The sequence below is a fragment of the Mesocricetus auratus genome, unplaced genomic scaffold (genome assembly GCF_017639785.1).
Source record: "Mesocricetus auratus isolate SY011 unplaced genomic scaffold, BCM_Maur_2.0 Super-Scaffold_100011, whole genome shotgun sequence".
Classification (NCBI taxonomy): domain Eukaryota; kingdom Metazoa; phylum Chordata; class Mammalia; order Rodentia; family Cricetidae; genus Mesocricetus; species Mesocricetus auratus.
This window is the reverse complement of record NW_024429195.1, coordinates 33,410,124-33,435,666: the sequence shown is the minus strand read 5'-3', so window position 1 is coordinate 33,435,666 and position 25,543 is coordinate 33,410,124. Positions and strand designations below refer to the sequence as shown.

Here is a 25,543-nt window from a genome sequence, read left to right as displayed (position 1 = left end):
CTCTCTCTCTCTCTCTCTCTCTCTCTCTCTCTCTCTCTCTCTCTCTCTCTCTCTCTCTCTCTTTCTTTTCTTTTTAAAGACAGGGTTTCTCTGTGTAGCTCCGGCTATTCTGAAACCCACTCTATAGACCAGGCTGTCCTTAAACTCAGAGATCTGCCTGCCTCTGCCTCTTGAGTTCTGGAATTAAAGGTGTGCAACACCACCTGGCAGATATTAATTTCTTTAAAGGATGACTATAATTTTTAAACATCATTTTATATGTATGATTTTTGCCTGCACATACATGTACATAACATGTGTGCCAGGTGCCTGAGGAAGCCAGAAGAGTGTTTTGGATCCCCTGGAACCGGAGTTACAGATAGTTATGAGGTGCCATGTGGGTGCTGGGAACCAAATTCAGGTCCTGGAAGAACAACCAGTCCTCTTTTTTTTTTTTTTATTTGGACAGCAAGACAGACCTTCCGATCAAGCTGACAACCAGTCCTCTTAACTGCTGGAAGGTCTCTTCATCTTGACCCCTAAAATTTAAATTATAAACAAATGCAAAAAAGTTTAAGAAAAAAGTTATTAGAAGTTTGTATATCACTGTTGTCATAATGTAAAGTGCTATGTAACTTCTATATTTACACTGCAAGATAAATTCTGTCTTTAGATTTGATTTAGGTGTGTGTGCACGTGTGTGTGTGTGTGTGTGTGTGTGTGTGTGTGTGTGTGTAGACTTTGAGACAGGGTCTCCTTATGGTCCTGGCTGGCCTAGAACTTGCTAATTTGCTATGAATGCAGATCAGGCTTGCCTCTAATTCAGAGATCCACCATGCCTTTGCCTTCCAAGTGCTAGTATTAAAGGTGTGCCTACCACAACAGCTTAGATGCATGTAAGTTCTGTGTGGCATTAAGCAGTCATTTCAGCTTATCTTCCAGTGCACTCATTTCCCAGTTCTAGGTAGGGTGGATTTCATCAGCTTCTCCCCCTGTAAAAGGTGTCATGGTGGGAACCAATCATAACTTAGGGTGATCCTTGGCTAAATTCATCCCAGTTGTGAGCACCTGTGGAGGAGATCTGATAGATACCATTACTTACAACTCATTCATTCTCTGCAAGAAAACAATTGCTCACTTTGATTTGGAATGGCCCCTATACTACAAGATTCAGCCATGTATTTTGCTTAATTGAATTGAAGTTTTCTGTGGAACAGTTTCATTCTGGTCAAATAATAAAGACTTCATCCAAGCTGAAACATTCACTTAGGAAGCTTTTTAGCCAATTGATTTTGCTATTAGTTTGATACATCTTTTGTCATAGATAGGTCTTGATCTTGAAGTCACCCATGTGTACTGTACTGTTGAGTACTGATATTTCTCCTTCAGAGAAGAGAAGACTCAAGTGTATAGACCAAAGAACTAAGCTAATGAAACTGCACATATGTGGCCTGGAAGAGTAGAATGTGTGAAGCTGTACATATGTGGCTAGATTGTTTTCCTTCATGTTTCACAGCATAGCTTATTTTATCCAGCCTTTTTAGCCTTGCAAGGGAAATATGTTGTCATAGAATATCAATTACCCATACCTAAAAGACTTGTAATAGACTGCTAGTGATTATGATTCTCTAATGTGAAAACTCTCCTCCTTTAGATTTATGTAAAACTATTTCATTTTGAAATCAGTACTAATTGTCATTTTTTTCTCTCACAGCTTCATATTCTCCAATTCAACCTCATTCTCTAATCAAACATCAACAGATTCCTCTTCATTCACCACCTCCTAAGGTTTCCCATCATCAGCTGATGTTACAACAGCAACAGCAGCAAATGCAGCCAATCACCCTTCAGAGTCCAACTCAAGATCCGCCCCCATCCCAGCACTGTATCCCACTCCCAAACCATGGCCTTTCTCCGGCTCCCAGTAATGCCCAGTCACAGCATTGCTCACCAATTCAGAGCCATCCCCCTCCTTTAACTGTGTCTCCCAGTCAGGCACAGTCAGCACAGCAGTCTGTAGTGGTGTCTCCTCCTCCACCTCATTCCCCAAGTCAGTCTCCGACTATAATTATCCATCCACAAGCACTTATCCAGCCACACCCTCTTGTGTCTTCAGCTCTTCAATCGGGGCCAAATTTGCAGCAGGCTGCTGCTGATCAGGTACAACCAACAGCACAGCTGAATCTTCCATCCCATCTTCCACTTCCAGCATCCCCTGTTGTACACATTGGCCCAGTCCAGCAGTCTGCTTTGGTATCCCCTGCTCAGCAGATTGTGTCTCCAACATCACACCAGCAATACTCAACCCTGCAGTCATCTCCAATTCCAATTGCAACCCCTCCACAGATGTCGACATCTCCTCCAGCTCAGATCCCACCACTGCCCTTGCAGTCTATGCAGTCTTTACAAGTGCAGCCTGAAATTCTATCCCAGGGCCAGGTTTTGGTGCAGAATGCGTTGGTGTCAGAAGAAGAGCTCCCTGCTGCAGAAGCTCTGGTCCAGTTGCCATTTCAGACCCTTCCTCCTCCACAGACTGTTGCGGTAAATCTCCAAGTACAGCCAGCAGCACCTGTTGATCCACCAGTGGTAAGCCCTTGGCAGCTCTTTGACTTTCTTGCTGAACTGAACGTAAAGCTGGTTCTCCCACACTGTGCTGTACTGTTAAGTCTAAATGCCTATGATTTTTTTAAGCTTGCATTTTTCCTGTGTCAGTATTCCCACAATGTATTCTATGGGCAAAGGAAAAAAATGTCATTTGTTGTAGTATGGTTGCATGCTTTAAATTTGTGATGGTTATTAAAGTCCCTCGTTAATTTTATTACTATTTAAACAAATCCATCTGCTATCTTTACAGAGTTGATTTTTTTTCCCCAAGGGAATGCATTTGAACCAGTGTCATCTGCACAAAGTTTTTTCTCTTAAGGTGATTATCCTTCATAGATCCCTTCTGTATGTTCTTAAGCGCATGGTTTATCTAGCTAACCTTTTAGTTGTATGCATTTGCAAGTCTTGGGCCTTGAGCAGCTTTTCTTTGAAGGAATGGGTATGATTATATGTTTTAACTTTTTTTTGATGAAATTATGTTTTGTAATTAAAATTGTAAAAACATTTATTCTAGGGTAGAATTCAATTTGACAAAAAACTGACTTTTTAAAATTTCTATCTACTAAGAGAAAATATATACTTAAGTCATTTCTCAGTTACAAGACTCAAAACTGTGAGTCTCTGGCTTTGACACTGAGAGTAACAAAAATGAAGTAAGAATTTTGAATAATTGGAATTTCAATGGAATGTATCAGAATGAACCTCTAGAAAAGGTCACATGAAGCCTAAAAAGGAAAATTATCTTGACAATATTTTTATTTTTCAAAATTTTCTCTGAAATAGTTATTGACATTTATAAAATGGTTTATGCAAAAATTGAAATAGGGTCTTTACAAGTTTACCAGATTCAATGTCTTACTGAGGAAAAGAACTTTTCTAAAAGAAAATTTTGTGTCAAACTTTGAAAGTCAGACCAGTTCTTGGGAAGCTGGGGCAGAAGAACCAAGAGTTTGCCATCCTTGACTGTCCAGTGAGTTCAGAGCAGCCTTGGCTACAGAGTTCCCCAGGATATCTCTAAATTGAAATATTTAGATGTCAATTAACGTTGATCTTAGAAGGAAAGGAGTTTTGCTGTCTTCATTAGTAGAAACATTTGACTCTTACAACTCGATTTTGTAGTTTGTTGTTCTGTTCTTTTAAGTGATCTTAATAGGCACAAGCTGCTCAGTTTTACCTGTTACTGCCCCAGAAGCCAGAAGCCAAGAAAAACCAGTGCTAGACAGATTGGTCCTCTAATTATGCCCCTGTGTTTTAGAGCACTTACAACAGGGTTTGCACCGAGGAAGCAGTTCAGCGGTAGAGTACCTGTTTAGCATATGCCAGGCCTGGGTGCAGTCCCCAGTTGCTGTCAAAACGAAAACATGAAAAACAAAGGTTTAGGAAAAATACAGAACCTCCAAAGAAATCAAATTAAACTTTACTTCATTTTCTTAACATTTAATTCAGTGATTGGTTTTCAATGAGTAAACAATAAAATGCCATATACCTTTTAAATATATTTTTAAATAAGAGGACTTTGGGTCAACATAATTAGGGTAGAAATGCCAAAAATAAAACACTTTAACTACTGTGTCAAAAATATTATTGGATTTGTTTTGCTGATTTTGCCGTCTGTTTTTAAACACAAGGCCATGGTCATTTCTGGAAGGTCCCTGTGTTACTGTGTGACAACAGGGCCTGCTGTCTGGGTGCCAGTGCTCTTTGGATTCTTTTCACAGCAGCTGTTTACTAGGTCTCTGGTTTGTTGTTGTGACCAGATTTCTTCCATAAAACACCCTTTCCACCCTTGATTATTTCAAGTACTTAAATGTAGATGTATTTCTTTCTAACAAAATGTAACAATTTGAAAGAAAAAGGTGAATTATCAAGCTAAATCAGCATGTTTTCAAAAAGATATTTCTATAAAAGAAAGAGTTTTTTTTTAAAAATTGAGATTTGGGTGTAAATAAGATATGTTGAGGATAGATGATTTAGAACTAATAAACAAATGTTCCTCAGTTTATTTAGGAAAGGGAGACAGATGGGAATATGGACTTTACTGAGGTAAGTTTGGTGGTCTTCATTATTTTTAGAATAGTTATAGTTATGAGCTAAATAGAACTTGTGCAGATTTGTAATGATCTTGTGAGCAAAATCTCCAATTACTGCTTTTGCAGTATTTTAGTTATTGCATTTAGATGTTTTTTTGTACTGATTGTGCCAGATGTATCTGAAAAATTTCTTATGCTTACTTTATTTCTCTATCAACTTGTTTTTTCTTTTTATGTGGGAGATTATGAAGAGCTCCCTGTATTTAACCTCATCATAAGAAAGAAAAATATTTTATAGTGTTCTTTGATGGGTAATTTGAAAAAAAAAACAATGCTGTTTGTATTATAGCCTTTTTCTTTTTAAAAGTAGTTTTCAAAAATCAGACTTTGGTGCATGGTCCAGCTGATGCCTTAAAAGAAGCTGTAAGCAATGTTGCAGCCCCAGGTGGCAGCAGAGCGGGTGGAAGGGTTAGCAGTTTCGCAGATGCCTTCTTTGGAGGCAAAGAACTGTCTGTGAGGGAACCAGCACCATGATGAAACTTAACTGGTCAAGAAGCCAGTCTCGCACGCTGCCTTTAGCCAGCTCGCTAGCCACTCCCCTGAACCGGCACTCCATCTTCTAGTTTTTAGGTACCAGACAGCTTTATTTTATTTTATTTTTATTTTTTTTAACTCCTAGGCATTTTGGGCAGTGATGTATTCTATGCTGAGTATTACCCTTATGTTAAACATTGCTGTTACCATGAACAGACTAGTGGCTGTCTTGTAGCATACAGTAACAGTGACTTGCTTCCACTTGTGAAACAGGTTTCTAATTTCTAGGATGTGAAAAAATATATTTAAAAAATGTTGCCTGCTTAGTGCCTGATTTGGATCATAATTCAAGATACCAAGTTAAATATAAAATAACTCTAGTGGAATTTTAGATTTTGTTTGTTTGTTTTTTTGAGACAGGGTTTTTCTGTGTAGCACTGGCTGTCCTGAACTCACTCTGTAGACCACACTGGCCTTGAACTCAGAGATTTGCTTGCTTCTGCCTCCTGAGTGATGGAAGTAAAGGTGTGCACCACTACCACCCCAAGAAATTTTATTTTTTAAGCAAAAGCCATGTTTAATCCTTTTCTTGCTGATGTTTAGATGGGCTTTTGCTATGCACCCATGCTAGCTTTGAACTCACTATTTTGTCATAGCCTTCTAAGTTCTAGGATTACAGAGTCGTGTCACCATTCCTGGATGGATATTTTATTTTAAGTAGATGCTTAGAGTTTTTTTAAAACCACTATTACTCGTTATGCATATATTCATAATTGAAACTTTATAGTACTTTACATGGTTTGTGCCAGATTAAAAAATCTTGATTATTTTCATATTAAATTCTCAACACCTCAGATTATCAATTTTTTTCAACAATTTAACTAAAAATGTAATAATGAATGTCACTTAAAGTTAACTTTGTGAATATTCAGGATTTTTTTTTACTGGTAAGATTTATTTCAATGCTAATTAGTTACAAAATCTTTAAAAACCTCAGCGTTTGTAAATGTAAGTGAAAACTTTGCCACATGAAAGGAACTGAGCTATCTTACAGCTTTGTGTTAGTAGAGGGTCATCTTTCATAAATAGCAATCAATCAAAGTACATCTTAATTTCTAGAAATACTTCGAAAGTTAGTCCTAAAGTTTCATAAAATGTTAGTTGAGTAATATAGCTCTAGTTACATGATTTCACCTCTGTGATTTTGATGTCACAATCTTTCAGCAAAACCACTACAGTTGGATAAAAGGGACTAACAGAGATGTTCGTTTTAAAGAAAGATATTTTCTGTATATATCATACTAGCTTGATTCTTGAGTAGAACAGAAAGGAAATGAAAATATGATTGCTGACTTTTCTACAGTTTCATATACATTCATTATTCTAATTTAGCCTTTAATAACTGATGAGTAATCTTGCATATAATTTTGGCATTATATTGGCCTGGCATATATTATTTTGGATGTTTACTTAGAGTGTTTGTGAAAAGTACTGGCACCTGTCTTGATTCATGATAGGTGGAAATTATCAGAAGCAATGATGTTTTTAGATAGTCATTTGATTGTATAAAGCCAAAACCTTTTTTTAAAAAAATTCTTGAAAATATGTTCAGATATGGTTATTATCATTGGGAAAGACCAGTGATTCCTGGCTTACATAGCTGGCCCAAAGTGTGCTTTCAGTGACACACTACTAAGTAGTAGAAGAATTTTTACGAGTGGTTTCAGAGTTTTCCTTTCAACATGCCAGTATAGTCATTTGCCTTGCTTTTATTTTTAATACATTTAGAGTTATTTTTTTAATTCAGAATACCACGTGAAATATAGTTTTGGAAAAATTTCAAGGTGGTATGACTTGTCATTGCAGGTTTATCAAGTAGAAGATGTGTGTGAGGAAGAAATGCCCGAGGAGTCAGATGAATGTGCGAGGATGGATAGAACACCGCCACCGCCCACTTTGTCTCCAGCAGCTATAACTGTGGGGCGAGGAGAGGATTTGACATCGGAACATCCATTGTTAGGTGAGGAAATACAAAATATAGGGGAAGATTTTTTGTTTTTGTTTTTGTTGTTGTTGTTGTTTTGTTTTTTCGAGACAGGGTTTCTCTGTATTGCTTTGGAGGCTGTCCGGGAACTCACTCTGTAGACCAGGCTGGCCTTGAATTCACAGAGATCTGCTTGCCTCTGCCTCCTGAGTGCTGGGATTAAAGGCGTGTGCACCACCACCACCACCACCACCACCACCACCACCACCGCTGGCAAAGATTCTTTTTGATAGGTGTCACTAATAGGAAATACTTTCAATAGAGATGGCATTAAACTTATTGCCATTAACTGTAACAAAAGGTTTAGAATTTAACAGAGTATTGTTTTATTAAAGAATAAATAAAATTTACTTGTTTTCTTGGGAAATCCTTTAATAGCAGTGGAAAGTTATTTGTTTATAAAACTTTTGGCACCACCCAAACAAAAGAAATGACATTTCAAGCATTGTTATTATTAATGGCTACTCACATTCCTGTATTAGCTATTTCTAGCTTAAAAATTAGAATAGAGGACTAGGGAGATGACTTAGTGGGTAAAGCATTTTCTGTACAGATACCCAGAGTTCACATAAAGCTAGCACAGTGGTATATACCTGTAATCCCAGTGTTCCTACAGCTAGATGAGAAGTGGAGACAAGAGAATGTCCATAAACCTGTGGGCCAGCTAGCTAGTATGTATCAGCAAACAACAAAACAGACCCTGTCTGAACATCTACATCCAAGGTTGTCCTCTGACCTCTCTCCCAAAAAAGAAGGAAATGACTCATTTGGGTAAAAATGCTTTGTCATGCAAGCCCAATGACCTGAGTTCAGGTTCTTTTAACTGTTTAGCAAGCTAGATGCCATATGTCACATCTATAATCATAGCATTCCTATAGTGAGATGGGAGGTGGGGACTAGAGAATTGCCTGGAAGTTTGTGAGCTAGGTAGCCTGTAAAGGGCAGTGGCAGAAATGAGGAGAACACTGTCTTAAACAAGGAGAAGGGTTTTGGTTGTTTTGTTCTACTTTTGGGTGGTGCTGAGGATGAAAATCAGGGTCTTAGGCATGCTAGCAAGCTCTCCTACTAACCTACATTTTCCACCAGTATGTATAGTTTCTTTTTTAGGAAAGCATTTGTTGCTGTGGATGTACTTGTGATTCAAAAGTAGAAATACCAGCTTACTTGAATAATACACTTGATTGTGGTTCTGCTTTAATTGCAAATTAAGTGTGGCTCTTATTGATAACACCAGACATGAAATGTCTTCATGCTTTTTCCTTGTGTATTATCGGAGACCCTTCCAAGCCTGTTTTTCTATGCTGCTAGCTACAGTGTAGACACTTTAGTCTTCCTGTAATGTACCTCATTCCTCTGTGGTATGTGGAAGGGGAGTAAGAAAGTGATATTTTCAATAACTTATCAAATGATGGAACTAGCTTACAAAAATAGACTTGTTTGTGACTAGAGAGATGGTTCACTAGTTAAAAACCTTTACTACTCTTGCAGATCGGAGTTTGGGTCCCAGAATGGACATGGCAGCTCACCACTGCTTGTAACTGCTGTTTCAGGGAATCTGACACTCTCTTCTGGCCTCCACAGGCACTGTACACACTAGGCAAAAATTCACATATAAATATTTATTTTTTATATATAAATACATACAAATAACAATAAATCCTAAAAAATAGACTTGTTTCCATCCATGATTCAACTTTTATAAATCTGTAAAAAATCTTTAAAAGTTTCTGTGTAAAAAAAAGGTAGGACAAATTCACCGCCCAGTGTGTATCTATAAATAGATTCAGTAACCTATTCCAAAGTCATAGAGCTGCCTAGAGGACGGTATAGTACAGCATAGTAGTAGTGTTTTTGTTTTGTTGTAAATTGCCAGTGTTGTTCATGCTTTTGCTTTTAAACAGCTTCTTAAAAATTGACAAATAATAGATACCAGGTTTTTAAAAAAGGACAATAATTTACAGATAAGTTTTTGACACAACTTGAGAGAACTTTATTATACACATGATCTAAAGGTTAATTCAGATTTTCACTGAGTAGTGTTTTCCAGAAAAACTATACCTAATACAATGTCTTAGTCCATTTTGTGGACTTGGGCTGGTAGTGGTGGAAAATGCTTGTAGCATGAGCACTCAGAAGACTGAGGAAGGAAGATATGGAGTTTGAAACCAGCCTAGTATATCTAACAGGAACCATGTCATAACAAATAAATAGACCATAGACTTGGGGCTTTATGCTAAAGAGAACTATAGTTGGCTTGTGTTTCTGGAGTGTGGGGACTGGAAGGTGAAGGTGCTGCATCTGGGAAGGATCTTCCTGCTGAGCTATTCCATGGTAGAAGCATCACAGGGAACGTGAGCCTCCTGCATAGTTTCTCTACGGTGGAAATGAGTCCTGCTCACCTTCCATAAAGTTCTACTTCTCCACACTTCCTAACACAAGAATTTTGGAATGTCTATTTAAACTATAGCATGTAGTTTTATATTTATTGAGCAAGAAAGTATCTTTATATCTATAAGGGCTATTTCAAAATTTTATTTTAGTTCTCATTGTTTTTTTGTCTTTTGTCCCATAGAAGTATATGTAATAATTTGGCACATGGGGAAGGATACTGTAGTGTTCCTGCTGGATAATACATGTGGACAGTTGTGCATATATTCACAGACATTAGCAAGATACTGCTCTATGGATGCTTTTCTTTTCTTGCTCTTTCCTCCCTCCTTCCCCTCTCTCTACATCCCTCCTTCCTCCCCCTCTTTATCTTGCTCTCCCTTCTTTCCTAATTAAATAGATTCTGTAGCTTTGGGTTTATTTTGTTCATAGGGGGTTTGTTTTTGTTACATGATTTCTCTCTGTAGCACTCACTGACCTGGAACTCTCAGAGATTTTGCCTGCCTCTGCTTCTTAAGTGCAGGGATTAAAGGCATGTACTACCAGCCTGGCCAATTATATGGTATTAAACAGGTGTTTGAATATTTATCTTTTTGAAGATAGGTTACTTTATTATCATTATAATAGTGGTGGTGAAACCTATAGGACATTAATTACACTGGTCTTACTAAGGGTGAGCTTTTTGTGTTTTTTTTTATTTTGAATTTTAATATGTATTTTGGGGTATAGAGAGTTTATTCTTGTGCTTGCTACTCATGCATTTTCCACTGATTATAACCCCAGTTTCTATTATGCTGCTTTATCAGTTGAGATTTCTGTTCTTTAGGGAGCCTGTCACTTCTCTTTCACCTAAGTTAGCTATATTTTTATATATTTTTAGCATCATTCACTGGTGGTATCAGTCCTTGTTTTTTTGTTTTTTTTTGAGACAGTTTCTCTGTAGCCCTGGCTGTCCTGGAACTCGCTCTGTAGACCAGGCTGGTCATGAACTCAACAGAGATCTGCCTGCCTCTGCCTCCTGAATGTTGGGATTAAAGTTACTCTTGAAATTGATATTTAGGGCATTTTCATATTTTATGGGGATAATAAAAAACTGTTTAGATGGTAATTTTGAGTATGTTAGTGCATGTCTGTAGAATGGGAATATTAGCTTGTTCCTTATATGGGTATTGTACAGATTAAATGAGACAGTGAGCATAATGTTCTTGGAAAACAGCAGATCTGAGTGAGCTTCCATCTTCACACGGTAGATGGCTAAAGATCACTCCCTTTCTTTCAGAGCAAGTGGAATTGCCTGCTGTGGCCTCAGTCAGTGCTTCAGTGATTAAGTCACCCTCAGATCCCGCTCATGGCTCTGTTCCTCCACCACCACTCTTAATTCCAGCAGCTACCACAAGGACCAATAGCACATCTGTGGCCAGCAGCACTCCCAGCCTAGAAAACAAGCCTCCACAGGCTATTGTCAAACCACAGATCTTGACCCATGTTATTGAAGGTTTTGTGATTCAGGAGGGATTGGAACCATTTCCTGTAAGTACAAAGCTTTTTATGTTTTAAAAATTATTTCAGCCATATAACACTATCTTAAAAATTGTCTACTGTTGTTCTCTAAGAAAATACTTATAATCTTATTTTAAAGGTTGTTTTTTTTTAAATATAGAATTTTGACTGTTTTTCCTATATAGGTTCTGAGATATTTTGTACTAGCCATTTCTGATCTTAATTTTGCTTATCTGCCTGACGGAGATGCTCTTTTGGCATGTGAGAATTAAATATGCTACCATTATTCTTGGTTGTACATGGCATTTACTAGCCATAGCTATTACTTATTATCACCATTGTATTGACAATGACAGCTTTACTTTTTCATGCTTTAGAGTATACATGCTTTAGAGCTGGAGAGATGGCTCAGCTGTAAAAGGCTAGGCTCACAACCGAAAGTAATACATGCTTTAAAACTTAAACTATATAGAACAAATAATAATATCACAGTACATGTATATTCACATAGTCAAGATTATTATTGTATATACAATTATTTTTTACTTAATAAGTGAGCTTTTTTCTATATAATTACTAACATCTTTGTACATTTTGAAAAGTAACATAATATTCTACTTACTGTTTTTATTTTATCACTGTTTAGTCTAAGATACAGCTTAATGATAGGGTGCATGTATAGCATGTTTGAGGTACACGTTCAGGTCTTCAGCACCCCACACACATGGAGGGTGGGGGGGTAGGGGGGTAATGGAATTATACTTTTGTATGTAAGTTGTCCAGATTTTAAATAGTTTTCTTAGCATAAATTCCTAGAAGTAGTATTATTTTATACACTATTTTATGCAAAGACTGTTTCCTCACCCACTAGAAGTATAGGCCATTAGCAACATTGCATAATAGAATTACTTTTATAAATTTTTCTTGAGGCATATTAAGTTACCGAAATGAATATAATTGTTTCAATTTCAAATTTGATTTATTCTAATTTTTTTTAAATTTTATTTTATGGGGATGGGTGTTTTGTCTGCTGTGCACCATGTATATGCTATGGCCCTTGGAAGGCAGAAGAGGGTGTTGGACCCTTGAGACTGGAGTTACAAGTGGCTGTGAGCCATCATATGGATGCTGGGAGTCAAAGCAGGGTCCTCTGGAAAAGCCATCTCTCCAGCCCCTGTATAAATTTCCAGTAAACTTTGGTCCCCTACCATTCCATAACCAGCATTCTTTCCAGATTAGCTAATGGCTTGCTTAAAGACTCAGTACATATTCATGATTTAAATTTTTCCTGAAAATATTTCTAAGATATGTATTTATGATACTGAACACAATGACTATTTTGTTGTTGATGTTAACATCATAGTGTTTGAGGAGTTTCTGTTTGTTCTATAATTATAGTGGTTAGGTTGCTGAAGGAGTCAGAAGATTTGAGTGATAGTCTTGATATTGCTTTGTAAAGAAGTAATCTAAACTCTTTGAATATTAGCATCCTTATCTATAAAGAATATAAAGTGTAGACTTAGTTAGTCTTGCCTAGCATGTATGTGGCTGTGGATTTCATTCCTAGTATTTAAAATGTTCATCTTTGTGTGTGCTGCATTTATATGAAAAAAGCAAAGCTTCTGAAGGAAAAACTTGACAAAATGCTTAATCAGATTTTTTTCTCTTTATTGAAAGTAGGTTTTGTCAGGTGGTGGTGGCACCCACCCATAATCCCAGCACTTGGAAGGCAGGCAGATCTCAGTTTGAGGCCAGCCTGGTCTACAGAGCGAGTTCCAGGACAGCCAGGGCTGTTATATAGAGAAACCCTGTCTCAAAACAAAACAAAACAGTAGCTTTTATTCTCACATAATATATCCTAATTATGATTTCTCTTCCCTCTACTCTGTTCATACGAAACCCCCATCCCATCTGGATTCATCCCCTTTCTGTCTCATTACAAAACATGCTTCTAAAGGATAATAGTAAAAAATATAATCAGATAAGACTAAAACTAATACACCAGAAGAGGACAAAACAAAACAAAACAGAAGGAAAGAACCCAAGAAAAGGCATATGGAACAGGTTTGACACAGAGACCTATTTGTTTGCACACTCAAGAGTCCAATAAAAACATTAAACTGGAAGCCATTTATATATATGCAAAGGATTTGTAGTGTAAAGAGATACACAAAAAATACATAAATGAAATAAAAAATAAGACAATTTTTAAAAAGCCCTGATATGACACTGTAAGAATTTGTTTTCTGTTGGCCTACAGCCTATGTCCAGACTATACTTAAGGGCAGTTTGTTTCTGCAGTGAGACTCCCTTGGAGAAAGCTACATTTTTATTTGCAAGTGGTTACCAGTTAAAGCTTGTTTCTAGGTTAGGGATGAGGGTGTGTGTTCACTTCTTTCAGCTCTGGGACTCTATGTGCAGGCCCAGTGCATCTGCCACAGTCTCTGTGTTCTTTTTTTTTTTTCTCAAAATATTTTTTATTTAAATTATAAACATAAAAGCTTCACATGTCGATTCCAGCTCCCTCTTCCACCCCTCCTCCCTTACCCCTCTACCAGCCTCCTTAACCCCCCCACCCAATCCCCACATGCTTACCCAGGGAGGACGAGGCCCTCCATGGGGGATCTCCAGAGTCTGTCACTTCATCTGGGGGAGGGCCCAGGCTGAGAGAGGTTCCCTCCATATGGAATGGGCTCCCAAAGTTCATTAGTACACCATGGTAAACACTGATCTACTACCCAAACCCCAGAGATTGCTGTGGCCTTATCACTGATACCACATTCAGGGGGGTATGGATCAGTCTCATGCTAGCCTCTCAGTCTGGGGTCCAAGAGCTCCCCCTTGTCAGGTTTGCTGTCTCTGTGGGTTTCATCAGTATGGTCTTGACCCCTTGCTCATCACTCCTCCATCTCTGTCACTAGGTTCCAGGAGTTCAGTTCAGTGTTTAGCTGTGGGTATTTGTCTCTGCTTCCATCAGCCACTGGATGAAGGTTCTAGGATGGCATATAAGGTAGTCGTCAGTCTCATTATCAGGGAGGGGCAATTAAGGTAGTCTCTCCATTCTTGCTTAGTTTGCCTGTTGGTATCATCCTTGTAGATCTCTGGAAATCCCTCTAGCTCTCTCCTCAAACCTATAATGACTCCCTCTATTATATTATCTCTCATCCTGATCTCCTTCATTTTTCTCCCTACTCAACCTTACTGCTCCCCCTATATCTTCCTCTCCTCTCCTCTTCTCTTCCTATCTTTTTCCAAGTTCCCACTTCTCTCCCCCCATGCTCCCAATGTGCTCATGAGGTCTTGGTTCATTCCCCTTCTCTGGGGTATCTTGCATATCTCTCTTGGGAACCTCCCTGTTTCCCAGACTCACTGGCAATGGGATTGCAGGGTGGCACTCTCCTGATCCATGTCCAGAATCCATATATGAGTGAGTACATATCATGTTTGTCCTTTTGTGACTGGGTTACCTCACTCAGGATGGTTTCTTCTAGTGCCATCCATTTGCCTGCGAATTTCAAGATTTCATTGTTTTTTTTTTTTTCCCCTGAGTAGTACTCCATTGTGTAAATGTACCACATTTTCTCTATCCACTCTTCAGTTGAGGGGCATCTAGGTTGCTTCCAGGATCTGGCTATTACAAATAGTGCTGCTATGAACGTAGTGGAACAGACATCCTTGTTGTATGAATTCGCATCTTTTGGATATATGCCCAAGAGTGGAATTGCTGGGCCTTGTGGTAGACTGAGTCCCATTTTCCTGAGGAATCTCCATACTGATTTCCAAAGTGGCTGTACAAGTTTGCACTTCCACCAGCAATAGAGGAGTGTTCCCCTTTCTCCACATCCTCTCCAGCATAAGCTGTCATTGGTGTTTTTGATTTTAGCCATTCTGACAGGAGTAAGATGGTCTCTCTTGTTTTGATTTGCATTTCCCTAATTGTTAAGGATGTTGAGCACTTTCTTAAGTGTCTTTCAAGCCATTTAGACTCCTCTATTGAGAATTCTTTATTTAGTTCTGTACCCTACTTTTTGATTGGATCTTTTGGTATTTTGGAGACTTGCTTCTTTAGTTCTTTGTAAATTTTAGAGATCAGCCCACTGTCAGATGTAGGTTTAGTGAGTCTCTTTTTCCATTCTGTGGGCTGCCTTTTTGTCTTGTTGACTGTGTCCTTTGCCTTACAGAAGCTTCTCAGTTTCAGGAGGTCCCATTTATTAATTGTCGATCTCAGTGACTGTGCTACTGGTGTTATGTTCAGAAAGAGGTCTCCTGTACCAATTAGTTCAAGGATACTTCCCATTTTCTCTTCTAAGAGGTTCGGTGTGGCTGGAGTTATGTTGAGGTCTTTGATCCATCCAGGTTTTGTGCATGGCAATAGACATAGATCTATCTGCAGTCTTCTACATGCCAATATCCAGTTATGCCAGTATCATTTATTGAAGATGCTACCTTTTTTCCATTGTATGATTTTAGCTTGTCGAAAATCAGGTGTTCGTAGGTGTGTGTTCAATTCGATTCCATTGGTCTACCTGTCTATTTTTGTGCCAATACCAAGCTGTTTTCAGGACTATAGTTCTATAATAGAACTTGAAGTCAGGGATGGTGATGCCTCTGTATGTTGTTTTGTTGTACAGGGTTGTCTTGGCTATCCTGGGTCATTTGCTTTTCCATATAAAGTTGAGAATTGTTTCAAGGTGTGTGAAGAATTGTGCTGGAATTTTGATGAGGATTACATTGAGTCTGTAGATTGCTTTTGGCAGGATTGCTATTTTTACTACATTGATCCTACCTATCCAAGAACATGGGAGATCTTTCCATTTTCTGGTGTCTTCTTTAATTTCTTTCTTTAATGACCCAAAGTTCTTGCAATATAGGTCTTCTCACTTGTTTGGTTAGCTTTACCCCAAGGTATTTTTTTGTTGTTTGTGGCAATTGTAAAGGGTAATGTTTCTTTCTCAGCCCTTTTATCATCTGTATATAGTAGGGCTACTGATTTTCTTGAGTTGATCTTATATCCTGCCACTTTGGTGAAGGTGTTTATCAGCTGTAGGAGTTCCCTGGTAGAGTTTTTTGGTCACTTATGTAAATTATCATATCATCAGCAAATAGTGAAAGTTTGACCTCTTTCTTTCCAATTTGTATCCCCTTGATCTTCTTTTGTTGTCTTATTGCTCTAGCTAGAACTTCGAGCACAATGTTGAAGAGGTATGGGGAGAGGGGACAGCCTTGCCTTGTTCCTGATCTTAGAGGAATTGCCTTGAGTTTTTCTTCATTCAGTTTGATGCTGGCTGTTGGTTTGCTGTATATAGCTTTTATTATGTTTAGGTATGTTTCTGTTATCCCAGATCTCTCCAAGACCTTTATCATGAAGGGGTGTTGGATTTTTGTCAAAGGCTTTTTCATCATCTAGTGAGATGATCATGTGATTTTTGTTTCTCAGCTTATTTATATGGTGGATTACATTGATGGATTTTCATATGTTGAACCATCCCTGCATTCCTGGGATGAAACCAACTTGATCATGGTGTATGATTTTTCTGATGTGTTCTTGGATTCGATTTGCCAGTTTTTTATTGAATATTTTTGTGAGTCTCTGAGTTCTTATGTGCATTGATTCTGCTGATTTAGAGAACCTTGTGTTCTTGGTGTCCTCTATCCCCTCTGGCTCTTACACTCTTTCTGACTTTTCTTCAGTAGTTTTCCTGAGTCCTAAGGAAAGGGATTTGATAGGGAAGCCTTGTTTATTGCTGAAATGTTACAAAGTCTCTCATTCTCAGCATATTGTCTGGCTGGGGGTGGTGGTGCTCTCCAATGATGGCTGAGCAAGACACTAATCTGTGATGATAGCAGAATGTTATCAGGAGTCATTTTAATACTTTTTTTTAAATAGAACAGTAACATTTGTTTGCTGTATGTTCCTGGGCTATCTAGTCTCAGGTTCTTGGTTACCCAAGCTGTGTTGGGTATGGGTTCCATCTTGTGGAGTGGCCTTGAGTCAAGTCAAACGTTGGCTATTCCCACACAATTTATGCCACCATTGCACTAGTATGTCCTTCAGGGAGAACATCATTGAAGATCGAATGGTTTGTGGCTAGAGTGGTGTTTATGTTTTTCTTTTGATACTGTTCAGAGTACCCTCCTTTGCCAAATATAATAGACCATAGGGCTGAAGCCTCTATGGAGACACCAGCTCAACTTCTCCATGTACAGTGAGCTGTGTAGGTGTTGTCTTCAGCAATGGGGCCTTGTCAGTTTGTGGAGAGATGCTTAAAGTTTTGGCAGCAGCCTGGTTGTTTGGGGATTCCCATGAGACAACCTTGGCCAACAACTCAATTAGATGTAATCCAATCCCCATACTGGAAGCCTCATTTGGTGACAAGAGATGTACAGTTGGGGCTCTGTCTTCCTATTATTCGGTGATTTCATTTACATCACCTTCAAATATGTATATATTTTAGGAGGCTTCTACCGTATTAGGTTTTCATACCGCAATGGCCCTTAATTTTAGTTGTCTCCCCTTGTTATATCCCGACCCCTCCCCACTTGATCTTCCCTTTCCAGTCTCCTGCTCCATCATACATAACTATTATATTCCCTATTCCCCTCCCCCAGTTCCTTACTCTGCACCTAACCTCTGTGGTTTTTTGGATTGTAACTTGGTTATCATTGACTTAACAGCTATTATCCACATACAAATGAATACATGCCATATTTGTCTTTTTGGGTCAGGGTTACCTCACTCAGGATAATATTTTTCTAGTTCCTTCCATTTACTTGCAAATTTCATTTTTGAGTGATATACGGTTGGTAAATAAATGTACATTTTCTTTATACTTTCATCTGTTGAGGGACATCTGGGTTTTTTTTTTCAGTCTCTGGCTATTATGAACAGAACAACAATGAGCATGGTTGGGCAAGTGTCTCTGTGGTAGGATGAAGCATCCTTTGGGTGTATGTTCAAGAATGGTATAGCTGAGGCACTACCACACTGATTTCCATAGTGGCTGTACAGTGGATGGGTGCTCACCTTACTCCACGTTCTTGCCAGCCAGAGGTGTCATTCGTTTTATTGATCTTAGCCATTCAGATGGGTATAAGATGAAATCTCAAAGTAGTCTTGATTTACATTTCCCTGATGACTCGGGATGTTGAACATTTCTTTAAATGCCATTTGGATTTCCTCTTTTGAGAAGATCTATACCCCATTTTTTACTTTTATTGAAATTTGATTTTTTTCTCTCACATGTATGCTGATTATGGTTTCCCCTTTCCCTATTCCTTCCAGTTCTTCCCTACCTCCTCTCCCATCTGGATCAACTCCCTTTCTGTATCTCACTAGAAAACAAACAGGCTTCTAAGGGATAATAAATAAAATAAAGCAAAACTATCATTTTAAAATTGGACAAGACAAACCAACAGAAGGAAAAAAGCCCACAAGAGAAGGTACAAAAATCAGAGACCCATTCATTTATAAACCAAGGAATCACATAAAAACCCTAAAGAAGCTCGTACAGACAGGTGAAGGCTGTGTGCTTGCTGCCTCAGTCCCTGTGAGTTCATAGGAGCTTTAATCATGTGGATTTAGAAGACTTGTGTTCTTGGTGTCCTCCATTCCCTCTGGCTCTTACACTTTTTCTGCCTCCTCTTCCACAGGGTTCCTGAACTCTGAGGGGAGGGATTTAATGGGTACACCCCACTTAGGGCTGAGTATTCCAGGGTCCCTCTCTTTTCTGCATGTCTGGCTATGGATCTCATTATTTATTCTCATTGCTGCAGAAGGAAGCTTCTCTGATGGTGACTGAGCTAGGCACTGTAGATCTGTACCCATCTTTATTTTTTATTTCCTTTTTTATTTAAATTAGGAACATGCATGCTTCAAATGTCAATCCCAGCTCCCCCCTCTTCTTCCTCCCAGCCCCACCTCAACTCCTTCACCCCCAGCCCTATCCCCACATCTTTCCCCAGGGAGGGTAAGGACCTCCTTGGGGGGATCTCCAGAGTCTGTCATTTCATCCAGGACAGGACCTAGGCCCTTCCCCATGTGTCCAGGCTGAGAGAGCATCCCTCCATGTGGAATGGGCTCCTAAAGTTCATTTGTATGTCATGGTGAACACTAATTACTACCCAAAGCCCCAGAGATTTCTGAGGCCTCCTCACTGACACTACATGGAGTTTCTGTACCCATCTTTAAATTGGGTTATTTCTTTTCTTGATATCTAGTTTTTTGGGTTCTCTATATATTTTGGATGTTAGCTGTCTATTGGCTATGCAGTTGGTAAAAATCTTTTCTCGTTCCATAGCCTGCTGCTTTGTCTTATTGACGGTGTCCTTTGCTGTGCAGAAGCGTCTGAGTTTCATGAGGTCCCATTTATTAACTGTTGATCTTAGTGCCTGTGCTAATGGTATTTTGTTCAGAAAGTCTTCTGTGCCAGTGAATTCAAGGCTGTTCCCCACTTTCTCTATGAGATTCAGTGTATGTGGCTTGATGTTGAAGTCTGGTCTACTTGGACATGAGTTTTGTGCAGGGTGATAAGTATGAATCCATTTGGAGTCTTCTACATTCACCCATCCAGTTTGACCAGCACCATTTTTGAAGATGTTGTCTTTTTTCCAGTGTGTATTTCTGCCTTCTTAATAAGAAGTCAGATGTCCATAGGTATGCAGATTTCTTTAGGCCTTAGTTTGAATCTGTTGATGGACATGTTTGTTTTTATGTTGATACTATGCTGTTTTCATTACTGTAGTTTTGTAGTACAATTTGAGGTCAGGGATGGTGACACCTCCAGCAGGTCTTTTATATTCAGAATTGTTTTAACTATCCTGCTTTTTGTGTGTGTGTGTGTGTGTGTGTGTGTGAGAGAGAGAGTGTGTGTGTGTGTTTCCCTGTGAAGCTTAAAATTTTCCTTTCAAGGTCTGTAAAGAATTGTGTTGGAGTTTTGATGGGGATTGCATTGAATCTGTAGATTGCTTTTGGTAGGATGGCCAATTTTACTATATTAATCCTACTGATCCATGAGCATGGGAAATTTTCCCATCTTCTGATATCTTCTTCAATGTTTTAAAGTTTTTATCATACAAGTCTTTCATTTGCTTGGTTAGAATTACCCGCAAGATAGTTTATATTATTTGTAGCTGTTGTGAAAGGTATTGTTTCCCTAACTTTTTTATTGGTCCATTTGTCATTTGTATATAGGAGGGCTACTAATTTTTATGAGTTAATTTTGTATTTAGCTACTTTGCTGAAAGTGTTTATCAGCTGTAAGAGTTCCCTGGTGGAATTTTTAGGGTCACTTATGTATATTACCTTATTACCTGAAAATAAAAATACTTTGACTTCTTCCTTTCCAATTTATATCCCCTTGATGTGGCTTAAATTTGGTTTTATCATGCAATGTCTTATTTTCTCCATTTATGGAAATTGAAAGTTTTGCCAGGTATAGTAATCTGGGCTGGCATCCATAGTCTTTTAGCGTCAGTAGAACATTTGTCCAGGCCTTTCTGGCTTTAAGAGTCTCCATTTAGAAGTCAACTGTTTTTCAGATAGGTCTACTTTTATGTGTTATTTGGTCTTTTCCCTTGCAGCTTTTAATATTTTCTCTTTTGTGCATATTTAGTGTTTTGATTATTATGTGTCAAAGGGCATTTGATTTCAGGTCCAGTGTATTTGGTATTTCTGTATGTTTAAAAGTCACCAGCAAGATGGTGCAATAGGTCAAAGCCATTTCCGTACTAACTTGGCAATCTGAATTTGATCCCTGGGACCCACATAAAGGTAGAAAGAGCATACTTAATTCCATAAAGTTGTTCTCTGCTGTCCACTTATGTGTTGTGGTAATCCTTTCCTCTTCACATCACACACACACTCTGGGGGCAGTGTGAATTGGGGAGAAGACTCAGCTGGTAAAGTATCCCCTGTGCAAGGACGAACACACCCATGGCTGTTCCCGACCTTCACCACCAAATCAGAAAATGTCTGCAGATACAAGCAGCCTTGTATTAGAGAGCTGGCCTTGTGTATTCAAGGCTCTGGAAAAAAGAGATAGTACTGTGAGAAGTGAAGCTGGGCATGGACATGGCCTAGGACTAGAACCCCAGCACCGGGCAGAGGCTGAGACTGGAGGAGCTACATAGTGAGACACTATCTTATATTCTAAAGAAACAGACGAGGGTATAGCTCAGTGCAAGACTTTGCATTCAGTCCCCAGAACTGCAAAATAAATCAATTCAAACAGCAACTGCCTCCCTTTCAATGCTTTCCCATGATTGCTTGTTTTAATGTTAAAGCTGTAAGGAATCACTAGATTTTAAGACTTTTTTTAGCTACTTGCCTAAAACAGCAGTGCATTGTATTTGACAGCCACTGCAGTATGTATTCTGTCACTGGCTAGCAGCAGTGTGTTTGTATAGAACCTTTTACTTGATGATTTACCTTTAATGACTGGATTTGATCATTGAGTAAGTAAATATCACAGCTACCATTCTTCTAGAGGGGTCATTTTAAGATTACACTCATCTGTTTCTGACTAATTTTTACAGATGATTTGTTTTCATTCTCTTTTCCACTTAAAGGTGAGTCGTTCATCTTTGCTGATAGAACAACCTGTGAAAAAGAGGCCTCTTTTGGATAATCAGGTGGCGAATTCTGTGTGTGTTCAGCCAGAGCTACAAAATAACACAAAGCATGCGGATAACTCATCTGACACGGAGATGGAAGACATGATTGCGGAAGGTCTGTGGAGCTCATCAAACCTTTGATTTAACTTTGGCTTCTACTGCTTGAAATAGAGTGTGGATTTTTCATTTTTTTATTTAAGTTAAAAACAAGCTTGTTTCACATGTCAATCTCAGCTCCCTCTCCCTCACCTCCTTCCCCACCCTTCCCACCAGGCCCCCCCCCAGTCCCCCACCCAATGTCCACTCCAATCCCCAGGGAGAGTGAGGCCCTTCATGGAGGATCTCCAGTAACTGTCATTTCATTCAGGGCAGGGCCTAGGCCGTCCCACAAGAGTCCAGGCTAACAGAGCATCCCTCAATGTGGGATGGGCACTCAAATTCTATTTGTACACCAGGGATAAATACTACCCAAGGCCCCATAGATTACCTAGGCCTCCTCACTGACACCCACATTCAGGGGGTCTGGATCAATCCCATGCTTTCCACACAGCCATCAATCTGGGGTCCAAGAGCTCCTACTTGTTCAGATCAACTGTTTCTCTGGGTTAAACCCACCCAGTCTTAACTCCTTTGCTCATCAAGAGTGTGGCTTTTTATTCTGCATAGATTTTCACTTGGATAAAATTCAGTTTTCCTTACATACAATGAGTTTGTAAATACTATTAACCAGAATAACGGGTGAGCTAACTACTTATAACTAAAATATCTAAAAGAACAACATCGGTGCTGATATATACAATGTTAGTTTGATTTCTAGGTTCTGTGTAAGTTCTAGCTAAGTTCTATACAGCTCTATCTACGTTCTAGGTTCTATCTAAGTTCTGTCCAGACATGAGAAAAGTAATTTAAAAAATTTTGCATCAGGACAATAAAGTCTTGCTTTAAAAAAGTAGACCATAGTAACAAATGACTATCTTACTAAATTTGCTTCACAATATAGAGCATTGAGGTATGTGGTTTTAGATTTGTCCTTATTGTGATAGGTGTTACAAGCTGGGTATTACAGTTACACTCAGAGTGTTCTCTTCAGTCAATAGATGATAACATTTGTTCTAAGAGAAAAATATTATTAATCTCCTTTCTGTCAAAGACTCCTTCTCAACGGACTATATTCTAGTATTGAGTACCCCTTAGAAGTCAAAATGATAAAAGGCTGAGGGAAAGCAAACACAGGTAAATGTAAAACTGATATTCTGTGTCTAGAGTTTCCTATTTAAAGTCAGCAAATGCTATGTCTTTTCTTTTTAATGAGGTTCTGAATGTGTGCTTAAAAATAACCAACAAAACAAAACAGCCTAGCTGTACTGAGTATGAGAGTCTTCAGGAGAGATGGATGTTATCATTCTACATGGCCCTACAGTTGATGTTGTTCACTTTGAAGTATTTAGTTAGGTGAGCTCATTAACATCTTTGTCTTAGTAATTATCCTTAGGATCTCTAAAATTATTCTTTTGCAAATATTTATTTAGTTTATGTTCCTTTACTGCATGTCTCTACACAATGTTAAATTTACCAAAGTGGCATGTTGATAAGAAAAACCTATATCCTTCTGACTCTTAAAGTGTGGCACCTGCTGTTGGTGGTGTTTTATAAGCTCTTGTGAAGTAGTCAGAATTTTTACTTCTTATTTGAACAACCAATCCTGTAATAGCATAACATTTGACTTTGACTGACTTCTGGTTATTTTGAGTTCGGTTTGATTCCCTCTGATGTAAAAGACTGTTAACCATGAGACAGTCCATACTTACCTTCAGTTAGAGAGAGCCGTGTACCCTTCTGTCCTCATCAGGCTCACAGGCTCCGTCCTCATGGTTCTGCCAGTCACTGCATGTCTTTCCCTTGATGCCTCCCAGACTTCCCTTCGCTGCCTTTCTTTTCTACTTCTCCTCCATCCTTTCCTCCTCCTTTCTTTCTGAAAGTTGTAGTCATTTGATTTCACTGATAAGGTGTGTCTCTCTGAAAAGCAGATGTTTTCTTACCTAAGTAAATAACAAAATTAATAATTCTTTGATGTAATACCTGATTCATTTCAGATTTTCTCAGTTATCTGAAGCATGTTCTTTCATAGTCATTTAATTGAAGTCAGGATACAACAAGGTTACCATGGTGACTTTCATTGTTAGAATTTAATTTCATTTAATTCTTAAATACATGGTTTTAGTTAGTTATTACATGTGAGGACATTTTTTATTTGAGATGGAAAACAGTGAAGGTGAATGTTCAGTTTTCTTTTTTTGCTTGAATCTGTAAATGATTAAATGAAGGTTCTTTGCAAAAATGTGTTTATCATGTCACCCTGCTGAACACACAGGAGGAAATGGAAATCTGAGGAGTTTTATAACATACCTCACGATATTTGTAGTTTATAAAATGTAATGGACAGTACACAACATAGCTAGTGTGCTGGCATATGAGGGCTGTGTACGGAAGAAGTGAAAACACCCTGCTTCCCTTAAGGGAGTTTTTGGTTAGTTGGAAACTAGGGAATCTCCATCACAGAGCAGCAAGTGTTAAATACAGTCAGTGAGAACACAGAGTTGGCTGAAGTTATTTACAGCTTGATGAATTTCTTATACTTATGAGTTTGAACCATATATTGTGTTAAAAGAGACAAGGAGGCAAGCATAGATTTAAGATAACAGTCAGGAAAAACAGTTGATTAGGACATGATCAGACACACAGAGGATGTGTGTAGGAGCACATCACACCAAAGTACCACTGAACAGACAGGTGAGTCAGGCCCAGAAGAACCCTGAGGGAAGATTGGGCTTTGGGGGCTGGTGGGGTGGTTTACTCTAATGAAGTGGCCAAACCTGTATCATAATACATGCAAGCCTCCGTTTCTTTATGTGAGAGTCAGTTTAGATTTCTATTACTATGAAGAGACATCATGACCATGGCAACCCCTATAGAGGAAAACATTTAATTGAGATGACAGTTTACAGTTGGTCCATTATCATCATGGTGGGACATAGCAGCATGCAGGCAGACAAAGTGCTGGAGAGGTAGCTGAGAGTTCTACATCTTGCAGGCAACAGGAAGTTGACTAAGACACTAGGGTATGGATGAGACCTCATTTGACTTCATTAAAGACTCAGAATAATTTTCAACAAGTAATATGGAAAATTTGATTTCTCTGACACAGTCTACCCATCTTTACAGTCACATTCACACTGGAGAGATGGAGGAAGGTGCTATTTGGATTTGCCAGCATTTTTTCATCATTTTTAATTTATTTTACATACAAATCACAATTTCCCCTCCCTCCTCTCTTCATGTTCCCTCATCCCTTTCTTCTATTCCCCCCATCCACTCCTCCTCTGTCTCCATTCAGATGGGGTAAGGCCTCCCATGGGAGTCAACAATGCATGGCATGTCAAGTTTAGGCAGGCCCTAGCTCCTCCCCACTGCAACAAGGTTGAACAAGGCATCTCACCATAGGGAGTAGGTTCCAAAGAGCCAGCTCACGCATCAGGGGACAGGTCCTGGTCCCACTACTAGGAGCCCCACAAAAGACCAAGCTACACAACTGTCACCCAGATGCAGAGAGCCTTGATTGGTCCCATGCTGGCTCCCTAGCTGTCCATCCAGAGTCCATGAACTCCTACAAGCTCAGGTGTGCTGTCTTTGTGGGTTTCCCCATCATGATCTTGACCCTCCCCCTTGATCATATAATCTCTCCACCCCCTCTTCAACTGTACTTCCAAAGCTCAGCCCAGTGCTTGACTGGTTTTCTGTATCTGCTCCCATCAGGTACTGGATGAAGGCTCTATGATGACAATTAGGGTACTCA

At 38.9% G+C, this 25,543-nt stretch overlaps 1 protein-coding gene across 7 annotated transcripts in view; it reads left to right on the top strand.

Moving 5' to 3' along the window:
- The window catches only part of Phc3 (polyhomeotic homolog 3), a 73,630-nt gene that overhangs the window by 31,571 nt on the left and 16,516 nt on the right, over positions 1-25,543 (top strand). For 5 of the 7 annotated variants that reach the window (XR_005880415.1, XM_040754568.1, XM_040754567.1 and 2 more), the window contains 5 exons: positions 1,694-2,565; positions 2,855-2,902; positions 7,014-7,167; positions 10,859-11,109; positions 21,646-21,805. Coding sequence is in view for 6 of the 7 variants with exons in the window: in XM_040754568.1 (XP_040610502.1) it covers positions 1,694-2,565; positions 2,855-2,902; positions 7,014-7,167; positions 10,859-11,109; positions 21,646-21,805 (1,485 nt within the window). In the remaining variant the exon portion in view is untranslated. The remainder of the gene's footprint in view (positions 1-1,693; positions 2,566-2,854; positions 2,903-7,013; positions 7,168-10,858; positions 11,110-21,645; positions 21,806-25,543) is intronic. The other 2 variants (XM_013113079.3, XM_005069746.4) reach the window with 1 other exon arrangement.